The sequence below is a fragment of the Gymnoscopelus microlampas genome (assembly GCF_963454915.1).
Source record: "Gymnoscopelus microlampas genome assembly, chromosome: 2".
Lineage (NCBI taxonomy): Eukaryota > Metazoa > Chordata > Actinopteri > Myctophiformes > Myctophidae > Gymnoscopelus > Gymnoscopelus microlampas.
This window is the reverse complement of record NC_139939.1, coordinates 25,617,536-25,629,946: the sequence shown is the minus strand read 5'-3', so window position 1 is coordinate 25,629,946 and position 12,411 is coordinate 25,617,536. Positions and strand designations below refer to the sequence as shown.

General features: G+C 42.6%; 1 protein-coding gene across 1 annotated transcript; it reads right to left on the bottom strand.

Moving 5' to 3' along the window:
* Positions 1 to 1,485, bottom strand: LOC311054540 (D(1) dopamine receptor-like; the record flags this gene model as incomplete). Its single annotated transcript, XM_084070552.1, has 1 exon — positions 1 to 1,485. One exon carries the CDS (start codon positions 1,483 to 1,485, stop codon positions 1 to 3), a length of 1,485 nt encoding a protein of 494 aa, XP_083926678.1.
* Positions 1,486 to 12,411: the final 10,926 nt, after the last annotated feature.

Sequence of the window (12,411 nt, the reverse complement as noted above, 5' to 3'; positions counted from 1 at the left end):
CTATACAGGTAACTCTGTCTGCTTGTCTGTGTCATCAGTACCGTTAGCTTTATTACCATCCTCCACTGTGTCCACTGTGTCCAATGTGTCCATCACCTGCATGCCCGAGGCTGGATCCCTGTTGTGATAAAACAAAGAGACAGTGATGGTGCCACTGTCCCTGCTTCCTCTGGTGTTGACACAGTAAGCCACGCCGGGCTCCATGGTGTTCAGTGAGCTGTCGTGTTTGTCGTTGCTCGCCACCATGGTCTCCACAGCTGCGCTCACCCAGCGCTTACTGCCCCTACGGCAGCCCAGCAGGCGCAGGAACGCGTCGCGGAAATCCGCGTTGAACGCGTAAATGACGGGGTTGAGAGAGGAGTTGCTCCAGCCGAACCACACGAAGATGTCGAAGGTCGTCTCGCTGACGCAGTGGAGTCCGCGCTGCGCGTTGGGCGGCGACTCCGACCCGGGACAGAACGGCAGAGCGCAGTTGAGAACGAAAAAGGGGAACCAGCAGAACACGAACACACCCATGATGATGCTCAGGGTTTTTAGAACTTTGGTCTCCTTCCTTATGGAGACTCGCAGAGCGCGGTGGGACTGCGGGGTGGGATGAGGGTAGGAGTGAGGGTGGGAATGAGAGCGATGTCGAGAATGATGATGTTGATGATGATGATGATGATGATGATGATGATTTGCATTGAGTTGTGAGAACAGGTCAGAAGCAGAACTGCCTCTCGGACGCACCTGCGCTCTCTCCGAGAGCGCAGGTGCGTCCGAGCGGCAGTTCTGTGCGTGCTCCGCGGCGCGCTCCAGCGACGAGATCCTCCGGATCTGGAGCTGGGCGATCCCGTAGATCCGCGTGTATGTGACGATCATGATGGCCACGGGGATGTAGAAGCTGACCAGAGAGGAGGAGATGGCGTACGTTCGACTCAGTCTCGTATCGCAGTTCCCATTATCATCGAGCGTCAGGTTATTATGATGAGCGGTCAAGTCTCTTATGATGTCTGCCCGCCGGTGCCAGTCCAGCTGCACGGGGACGAAGGAGATGACCACGGACACCGACCAGGTCACGGCGATCATAATAGAGGCCACCCTCCTGTTCATGCTCCTCTCATAGCTGAAAGGGCTCGATATGGCCCAGTAACGGTCCACGCTGATGATGCACAGGTTCAGAATGGAGGCCGTGGAGCACATGATGTCGCACGCCACCCAGGTGTTGCAGAACGCCCCGAACGGCCAGAAGCCGGTGACCTCCGTCACAGCCCTCCATGGCATCACCAGCACCGCGACCAGAAGGTCCGACAGGGCGAGAGACACGATGAAGATGTTGGTCACCTTCGCCCGCAAGTGCCTGAACCTGAAGACGGCGACACACACCGTTAAGTTGCCGAGTAGCGTCCAGACAATGAGCAGGGTGAGAATGGACCCTATGAGAGCGCGCTGTGCCACTGAGTCCTCCTCGCTTCCACTCCCTGCAGAGATGCTGGTGTTATTCATTGCCCGCTCTTTTGTACGGTCATTTCAGTACTAGAGGCTTAAAACATTTAAGCATAAGCATCCCATTCATTATATAAACAAAAAAAGAGGCAAGCCGTGTCGTGCGTAAAATCGGTGGCCAATCTGTCGCCCGGCCATGCAGATCCGAGCGTCGTAGTGCGTGTCGTCCTGTGGTTCAACTAATCTGTGATGCTCTTCTGAGCGCACAGCTGTTTACTGGAGACCACGTGCACCAGCAGCTGGTGCTGCTGCTGCCAAACAACCGCTCTGAGGCTCTCAGCCTCTCACTCACACAACACAACCATCTGATTATGAGGAAAGACGTAGGTGATGAGGATAGTTGATTGACGATCTACGTCAAATCAGCAGTGGTGGAGGAAGTACTCACATTTTGTACTGAAGTAAAAGCACCAAATACCACAATGTAGAAATACTCTGTTACAAATAAAAGTCCTGTACAAAAGTATTCAAATTGAAATATACTGTAGCCTACTGAAAGTAAAAGTAGGCTACTCATTATGCAGAATGTCCCATTTCACAAGTTTCAAAATGTATACACATGCTTTGAAAATAGCAGATATGGGTCTTTGGCTATTTTCAAAAATAGGGCTTTAAATAGGGCTGAAGTGGTTAGTGTTTGTTTTGTATAGGCCTAGCCATAATCCAAATCTAAGTAGTAAAGTAACAAGTAACTAAAGTTTTCAAATAATTGTAGTGGAGTAAAAGGTACAATATTTGACTCTGAGATGTAGTGGAGTAGAAGTAAAACTTCTGAAAAATGGAAATACTCCAGTAAAGTAAAAATACCTCAATACTGTAGCTACTTAAGTACAGAACTTGAGTAAATGTACTTAGTTACTTTCCACCACAGCAAATCAGGTCACATCTTGTTCGTAAAGTGATTTCATCCCAATGGATTCTGAGAGAGCTTTTTATTTACTACGTTTCTATAAATGTAGGCTATAGTTGAAACGAGAAAAAATAATAGCTATAGGTTCGAGATTAGGTTCAGCTGCATCTAATTAATTCAGTGTCACGGAGATAGCCCATGATGCTCACTCTGTTCTTTCATGGTTCATTCATGCACAGTAGCCTAGGCCTAGCTGTCCCAGAGATTGGTTGTATTTTGTTATTTTATTGTTTATTTTTGTGAAAATTGTGAATATATTTTTTATTGTGGGTAACATACTGTATTGTTGTATAATATAGTGCCTTCTACTGTTCAGTTATTTGCATTATGGCCTATTTCATGGGCATTTATCATGTGACCCTAATCACAGTAACATTGAAATCACCTGTTGGGTTTGAGCACGTCAGAAGAAACAGAGGAGTATTACGTTGAAAGAAAAGAGTCTTTAAACAAAATAAATACAGTTAAAAAGTAAACGTAACAACTCCTGAACATTCTGGGCAGAAGGCACAGGTATGTCACTGATCATTTTGTTTGTCTGTATTGTCGTTTGTTTTGTGTGTGATTATGCAACTTCAATATGGACATTTCATTGATAAAATGGACATTTAAAAAGATGACAGCAATGTTGCTGCCAACAAGGACGTTTAAAATTAAAGCGGGTGTCTAAATGATTTTGTACTAAAATAAAGGTTTTGTTTTGTTACAAAGTTAAAGCTGTAGGCTACTCAAATCATTGCTTTAAAGACTAAAGAGTAGCCTATATTCACTACAGGGATCTGTAACAACCTCTTAGGACGCGCGCGCGCGCACACACACACACACACACACACACACACACACACACACACACACACACACACACACACACACACTACATTTTCAGGTTGGGATACCAATTTTATCCAATCAGGAGAAACCCCACAGTGTTCTAGTTAAAACTTATTTTTTTTAATCTCTTCCTATTTCAAATGTTTCCCAGTAGGCCTATACTGTATGAGTTCTCTCTCTCCTGAATGGATAACATTAGTCTGTAGCAATTATTATATTAAAATAGACTTTTAATTTGTTTCTTTTCTTTCTTTTTTTACAAAACAATACCATTAAAGCACCTTTTGGGTTGGAATACTGTTTTTTGAAAGGTATAGTAATAATTGAGAATTGCTCATTTATATAGTTATTATTATCCAGGTGAATATTGTCTGTGGGATTATTGATTTATTAATTGATATCTTCACTCAGAATGAGAGGCCAGGAGCCAGTTGAACTTAGTGTGAGGTGGAGCAACTGGCTCCTGGTGTATAAGGAGAATATAGGTCATTGAATAGAGATTAGATCAGGCCTTAGCAGAGACAGACTGATTAGACAATATAGCCTTATGCAGTTTGAGATTTAAGATTTCTTAATGTTAAGTTTGTCTTTCTCAATTGTAGGAAGTTCGTTAGTTTATCTCTTTCTCTGTTTGTCATTCTGCCTGCCTGCACTTTAAATGGGTTACATGACTATTGAGTACTGTTGCAAGATGTCTTGTTAAGTGCCTGAACTGCTTGTCCACCTTACCCAGAGGATACACTATAGTCTGTCCACTCAGACTCATTACTGTACATTCTGATGATGGCCATTTTTTTTAATTTTATGTATTAAGTAAATAAAGCTGGTTTTAGCAACTATGAGCAAGAGTTGCACCTCTTCAATGTCCCAAGCTTATATAAATGTAATATTTTTGGCAGCACCCGCTCACAGGTAGTTGAGCACTAACTTCTCCTCTACTGAAGTGCTTTCATCCAAATGGGTTCTGGAAGAGTGTTTCACTAACAAAATAAAGTACATAAATATGTTTGAATCAAGAGAAGAAACACATCACATAAGAATAGACATAATCCAAAGAACTAGTGTGTGTGTCCGTGTCTTGTGTCTGTCTATAATGTGTGTACAGTATGTCTGCTTGTTGGATGGGGAATATAGGTCATTATTATAGGAGAATGGAATGTGCAATTAGATAGACCTACATTCTGTTTATGTGCACCGAATAAAGCTAGAGTTGAGAAATATATTTCCAGTATATAGCAAAGTACAGATGTATTTTTGGCTTTTATCTCTTCAAGCAATGTATGCTACTATCAATTAAAGCTAAAAGGAGTATTCTATTGAAACATTGAAACCTTTATAAAGTTGTGCCAGCCTTTTTATTTTCACCAATTCATAACAAGAAAGGAACAAGAACCAGATTGAGTTGGATCAAGGTTGTGCTTTATTGTTACATCTTGTATACAGAAGAGTAAAACTTATTTTTGTTCGGCTTCCTTCTGACAATGCAGCAGCATAGGCTAATCAAAAAAATATCCCAAAAAAAGAAGTGGGAGAGTGCAAAAAATAACATTTAAATAAAGAACATTTACAGGCAAAATATAGTTTTTTTTATTTTTTTTTATAAGGGATTTTTTAAGGCTCATTTTGACCTGCAGTATTAAAAGGCAACAATGCTCAAGAGATTTAATACAGATGTCAAGCAGATGCTAGGCTGCATGGAATCATACACATTATTTATATTTCATGGTGTGGTAATGTTATAACCCTGGCCTCTCATGCTGTCCTTGTCACCTTCCCCAGTGATTCCCTGAAGGCAAGTTTCAGCCACAGCCATCACCGCAGCACAGGGGTCACAGTTGGCAGCAGGATGTCTGTCCTTCAAATACAAACAGACCCTCTGGCTTCGCTCGCTGACATTACAATGGCCACTGCTGCTAGGAACTCATGCTGAAGGATGTATAACTGCCGGCGAGGAGGTGACATATGGTATGTCCATGCCACCATGTGAGTCTGTAGCTTCCTCAAGGAACGGGGCTGAATTTCACTGTTTATAAGCCCTCAGCAGGCATGCTACTTTGTGCGTCAAGCGCACACATGATATGATATATAACTGCCAAGAAGATGTGTGCGTGTGGGTGTGTGTGCGTCAGTCAGTACTTTTCTCAGTTCCCCTTTGACTGTTGATGCTAAAATTGGCTGGCAACGACTCCTCAACAAGTCCCCATGATGCAGAATGTAGCTTGGCATCCACTAGTGGTCCCCCGTTCAGTCCCTTCACAGGGATACACTTGGAGCTCCCACCGATCAGGTAACTTTAGCCATGACAGGGAGCCAGGTCACAGTGGGAATCAAAGGATAATACCTCACCATCATGCATTTAGGCATGAATGATAATCTCTTAATCCCAGCAGCAGATCATGTGGACTTGTGTAAATCAAGCATGAAATACAGTCATGCCATTATTAATTATCAGAGATGTTGATACTATAATTATAACATTCTAGAATGTCAGTAATTTTTACGATTGAGGTTTTACATTTTCAAGACGTGACTGATTGGGTATCCTTAATCTGAGTCACTGTTGATATTCGTTTCAGCCTGCTTGGAGTAGGATTTATCATCTCTGGACAGTTTTGGAAATTGTATTGTCCTATTTTGAAGCAAGCTATCACTGTATCTGTACATTATGATACATGTCTGATGTTCCACTGAGAAATTAAACAATTAAATTCATACGTACAGCAGAGGGCATTGCCTCAGCATTGATGCCACTATTCCTCTATCCTTGTTGTGACAAATAGAAATGTCCCTTCACAGACTTTGTCAGCACCCACTCTTCATTTAAGGCTCTGGGTGTAAAACACACCAGAAAAAAACACCATTTGTCTTGTCTAATGAATATTATCATTCAGTCAATTTAAAATTGCAGTAAGTTATTTTGTTAAAATAAGTGTTAAATAGCTCTATATTCTAATCATTGCTATAGTGTGTTTGTTCAGTAACAGGTCAGTGTCTCCCTGACTCTCCAGCTCTTTGGTGAACAGAAAATGCATTTTCAGGTCAGGACACCAATTCTATTCAATCGGGAGAAAGAACTCATATAGGACAGAGGTTAAAAAAGTGAAATTAGAAGTGATGACACATAGCAGTGAGCAGACAAAATTGGAACTGAAACACTAACAAATTGAAGCTGATAAATTGGTATTGTCCTGGTTGGATGGACTTGGCAATCCATCTAAAAATAGATTTTCTGTATATTAAAGAGCTGCAGAGATAGGGAGACCCCTGATATTAAACAAACACTAGCTGTTACTATCAGAACATAGAGCTTAAACCTTTTTGTCATGGTTTGAAGTCCTTATTCTTTGGTTGGACTTTTTGGTTACTCTGGTGGACATTTTGGACATTATTTTGCCTTGCATGTTTGTAGGCATTAGCCTTGTTCACCACCCTGATGACAGGCGGTGCTGTCAGGCTGGTCTCAGACCTTTGCTCTTCCTTGGACATACCTGTGGATTATACCAGGGATAAGTGACTTGGACTTTTTTCTTTGCTCTTCGGATTATACCAGTGTCAGTCTACCTTATGTGGATAATGTGGTCGACACAGGCTGACATTTAGCACCTTAATCCCATGTACAACGCACTGACTTAAGTCTTTTGTTTTGTATTTTCTAGCACCTTAACTAACGTCCATAAATATATCATGCACTGTATACGTCTGCTGCTATGCTCACGCACATTTTATATCTTATCTCAGGTACTATGTGTAGTAAATATGTAGATCATTTGTTTGTTTTCTTTGATCTCCTTTACCCCTTGCACCCCCCCCCCCCCCTTCTTCCCTTCCTTTTTTTCTCCTATTGAAATAACAATACGATGGGAACTATGCACAAAAATTTCACCTGATCTCTTACTTCTGTAAACCTGTAATGTGACAATAAAGCTGATTCTGAATTAGTACATGTCAGCAATGTAATAGCACTGTTGCTTCTGTTGCAACTTAAGACCATTTTAACCACACTAATGTATTAAGTAGTAATTCTAACCTATTAGTGTTTTCCACATTGGCAAAAAAGTCATACAAGCGTTTTTGTTGTTGTTTTCCCAAAAGCTTTTCCACAGCCTAGCTCTAAATTCACTGTTTTTGTTGTATTGGACTAATTGCCGTGCGAGTGCTTCAAACGTCCTGCAGGTTCTAATGGCACACTTCTAGGAGCCATTGGATTCCCTTATCATCAAACTGTATGATTATCGTTGTTACAGTAGGCCTATCTGTTTTAAACAATATAGTTTGACATGTGCTTCTTACTTTATTATTATTATTTATTATTATATCTTTCCCATTATTACAAAATTCTAGTACATTGCCAATCAATCAGCATGCAAGGTGTATAGGCCTTAAGGTATAATAACTCATCCGGTTTCTGTGCTTTTTTAAGGAGTACTACACCAGCCATTGTACAGATGACTGCCCCATTTGCTGACACCCCATGTTTCAGTGTGGTTGGTAAGTAGGCTATGCAATTTTCAATCAAATATGGGCAGTTCAACTCTTTGTTTACAAAAAGTCTGTCCCGGATTTGACCCGGGGCGAGCTTGTTTTGGGGTGAGCGTTCTTGTATTCCTACAAATGAGACAATAGGCTCTATGCACAGCAGCCATGTTGGACAGAAATTGGGCCTCTTCCTTACTTCCTTCACAGGTCTTACCAATTGAGTATGGTTCTGTGTATTTAAACCCTGTTTTTAGTCAGTTGGTGCAACACAGGTATAACTTGTGTCTTTTATGGTTCACGTTCTAGTGTTCTTGTTTTTGATGGTATTCTGTTTTTGTGCGACTTTAGCCTTCCGGTGAGAAACAGTTTTTTTTAAGTTCTTCTGGGCATTTGGGCGCTTAGTCAGGATGGTGGTCCCTGGGTCAAAATCAGTTGAACATCCCTGATTTACATCGTTGACATTGCTCACTTCATACATAACTTAGATCATGTGTATACAGTGATTATTTTCTGCAAACCTGCAGCAAATGATCGATAACCAAGGAACTTAACAATGATTATTTTATATGATTTTGTTGCAGCAAAATGTGAACCTGCGTGCATTTAGAATGCTTGCATTGGACAACATTGTTTGCATTAATTACCTTTGTACACTATAATCTCTAATCTGATCTCCACAGTCTTTGATATTATTGTTGCTAAGCCTTTCTTTAGCACTAGGCCTAATAGTAGGATAAATTATCAAGAATAACTGCTCAGACTGCACAACATACACATTGTACATCTTATTTTACAATAGCACAAATTAATAAACTACAGCCAACACTTTAAACCACTTTCAACCTGGCGTCACTATTTTGGGCAGATTTCCAAATTTTCAACATTTCCAAAAATAGCGATAATAGCAGAACTACAAGATCACAGCGCATCGCAATGCAACACGAGGTGAGCTTGTAGATCTGATATATCTTCACAATTCTTTATGCTCAATTAGGATTAGGATGTGTTGATGTCTGTTCACATAAAAAGTCTCAGCTGCTATTCCTTTAATTCCAGACAGCTCCTGGTTTTACCTTGTAGATTCTCTCCGGTAACATCAGTCCAAATGTAGGTCACCTGGCATTACCCGTCTCTGGGAAGAGACAGATAGTGCTGCCTGGCTACATTGACAATCCAGAGCTTGCAGACAGAGCAGATAGGATGCTTTACTCAAAACACAGAACACAGATATAAGAGAGGACAGGCAACCGGGGTATTGGCTACTGTAACTGCAGCTGTGTACAATATGTGTCGATCGTGCCTTGCTTTTGTAGGTTTACCACACTTGAAAGTATTTTGGTGTATTCAATTCAAAACAAAACAAAACAAAAAAAAAAACATTCTGCCCCAGAATATGATTTGGAATTGTTATACAGATGTAGCTGAAGAGTGGTCTACCTTGAAAAAGATGTTTCCTTACTTACTAAATTACTCAAAATTAAGGGATTATTCCCACAGTAAAACTAATCCATTACCTTAGATTCTCTTTATTACACTCACTGTTCTCCACTACCTGCTAGCTTCTGGGAATATCAGCCTCTGACCTCTTAACTCCAGTGCCAATCCACTCTGATTTTCATAATCAACCACAGTGGGCCTGTTCTTCAGATCAAATGGCTACAGCTGCGGATAAAGGCAGCATTTGGCTTTGGGGCAGAGCAGAGCTGAGGTCACAGTATCAGTGAAAAACACTGGATGCACTTTAGTAACACTTGATCGTCTTTATTATCAGATGATCCCATACATTTTTTTTAGAACTTGTACTATTTTTGTGCATTAGCTTATTTAGGGCACATTGCAATTATTTCCATTTGAACATTCTTTTAAGTAAAAATGTAAAAGATCTCCAAACAGTCAATATACATGATGATATCAGTCTTCAGTTGTACTGTGTATGTCTTGACACATGCATATACAGTGCAAAAATACCAAATGTCAGTAAGGTCCCTTCAATTACTCACTGTATACAGCAGGGAGTACCAATGGTCTCCAGAGCTGCATTCAGAATAAGCAGTCCCATCTCTCTGGGATACCCTGAGCAAGGTCTGACAAATGCTGCTGCGCTGGTGTGTTCCGCTGCAGGCCACTTTACGATGACCCCGTCAAACAGCTCTGAACGCCCCACGTTACATTCCCTCAGTGTGCATATTTCACATCTCTCTCTCTCCCTCTGCAGGCTCTCGTTCAGCTCTCTCTTCAACTTTGCTTCCTTTGCTTTCTGTTCCTCCACCTTCAATGTGACCCTCTTCAGCTGCTGCTGAAGGGCCTCCGCCTTCGCTGTGACAAGCCTCAACTGCTGCTGAAGGGTCTCCCTTTTCTTTCTCTCCTCTGTCTGGTTTTCCAGCTCCCTCTCTTTCTCCCTTTTGCTCTTCTCCCTCTCAGTCCTGGTCAGCTCCTCCCTTTGCCTCGCACTCTGCTCCTCCCTCCTGCTCTGCTCCTCAATGATCTGGGTGAGTCGATCCAATTCATTTTGCAAAGCTTCTCTCTTCACCTCCTCGCTCTGCCTGATGGTCTGCTCCCTCTCTAGCTGCTGAAGTTGCCATTGTCTCTCCTTATTTTCATTTTCTGCTCTGTCTCTCTGGATGAGATTCTCCACCTCTCTCCTCATGCTCCCCTCCGTGTCTTGCTGCTCCTTGAGTGTTTTGATGACTTCTTCAAGTTGCTCTTGCAATGCCTCCCTCTTTGTCTCCTCCTCCTGCCTTATCTCCGTGACTCTCGCCATATCTTGGATCTGCCGCTCCTTCTCTCTCTTGTCATTGTCTTCCGTCCTCTTTCTTCCGGCCGCCTCCTCCCTCTCTCTGGATAGTTTTGTCTCCATCTCACGTTCCATCTGTTGGTTTCTCATCAGATCCTCCATCTGCCTGGTGCTATTCTGCTGAATCTTTTCTAGCTCTCTCTGGTACCACTCTCTCATTGCCTCCTTCCTTTCCCCCTTCTGCAGCTCCTCTTTCACCCTTTCTAGCCTCTTTTTCTGCTGTGGAACTAGGGCCGCCTTCTCTTCTGCCGGGTCACACAGCTCTCGGAGCGTTTTGCAGGTGTAGGGGCTTCCTCCGTTGGCCTCCGATATGCTGTCCACCAAGCTCAGGAGCACTGCCACCTGGTCCTTGGTCTTTGAGGTCTGGTTGCCGAAGGTGCAGTGCCTCCCTCCACACTTGGCCACCAACTCAGCCAGACCCTCAGGCCACTGCATGGGGCAATCCCTCCCAGACATCCCCTCATCCAGACCGTCTCCACGGGTGAACACCACCACAGAGAACTCCAGAGCCTGGGGTCCCAGTGCCTGTTGAATAAGCCTCACGGCCTCCCTCTCTTCCTGGGTGAACCTCCCGGTCTGGAGCACCAGGAGGAAGGCATGCACGCCCGGAAAGAGTAGAGTAACACACCTCCTAAGCTCCCTCTGCACCTCCTTGGAGGTCTGCTGTCTGTCCACCGAGGCTGGTGTGTCCATGAGAGTGATGTGTCTGCCATGGAAATCGCCGCACGCTCTACGGCACTGTTGGTTGATGGAGAAACTGCTGACCTTTGACTTGAAGGCCCTGCGACCCAGGATGGAGTTGGCGGTGGAGCTTTTCCCAGTCGTAGTCTTGCCCAGCAGCACTAACCTCACTTCACTGGAAGAGACAGAGGAAGGCTCCTTCCTACCTGATAGACAGAGGTCAGTGGAGAACAGAATGAGTGTACCGCACATAGAAACACAAGTGAGGGAAAGAAAAAAGCACAAACAAACAAAATAACTTAACTGACCTTCAGCTGTAGAGGTGACTGAAGACTGCCTGATGATGGAAGACATGTTGCTTCTCCTTTCTAGTCTCTTCTGAGGGCAATACACAGAGTGTATCTCTATAGATGCCAGAGTGGGTGTGTCTGTGGGCAGTCAGCTCCAGGAGGCCCTCCTTTCCTGAACTCTGACCTTGATGTCCTCAACATCATCAACATCAGTCTGGAAAACAGTGGTCCAATAGTCTGTCTCTCAAACTCTCAGCACCATCATCCTATCAGTGAGTATACACCATGGAGAGAAGGGACATGGTCCGGTGCAGGCAACAAAAAGCTTATCAGGCAAATAATTAGGAAATAAGTTCTGCATTGTCATTGGGATCAAAGTCCATTCCTTTTATTGCTGGGATGAAGTGCGTTGTTGAGAGTGATCCTATCAGCTGATCAATGAGACAGACGGCAGGCCTGCATATATTTGCAGACAAACCAATCATTAATGAGTGTTGAAAACTAAAGTGATTGATTTCTGTACGAAAAAACCTTTTAACATTTTCATCATACCTGTGTTTGCTTCAACACAACACAGCTGCAATCACACTGAGTTAATCAGAACCTAGATAAGCACCACTCATGTAAACGAACGCTGATCAAAACTAGTCTGACTACAAACAAGTCTCTGACCTTGTGTTTCCTTGTTTCTCATGCAATTTTTATTTATGTGCCAAACATATAATGGATCTGGATAGGCTTGTCACAATTATTACATACTCGTCTAATCGCAATTATTTGAGTTAATTGAAATAATTGTTTTGCTTAATCGTCATAATCATTTCCATGTTGAAAAATTATCAAATATTTTCTATTTCCACTGTTAAGGTTTATTTTTAAAGTATGTTATTAAATATGTAAGTTATTTGTCATATCTGCCCTGTGCGACTTTTGTTTACGAAGCC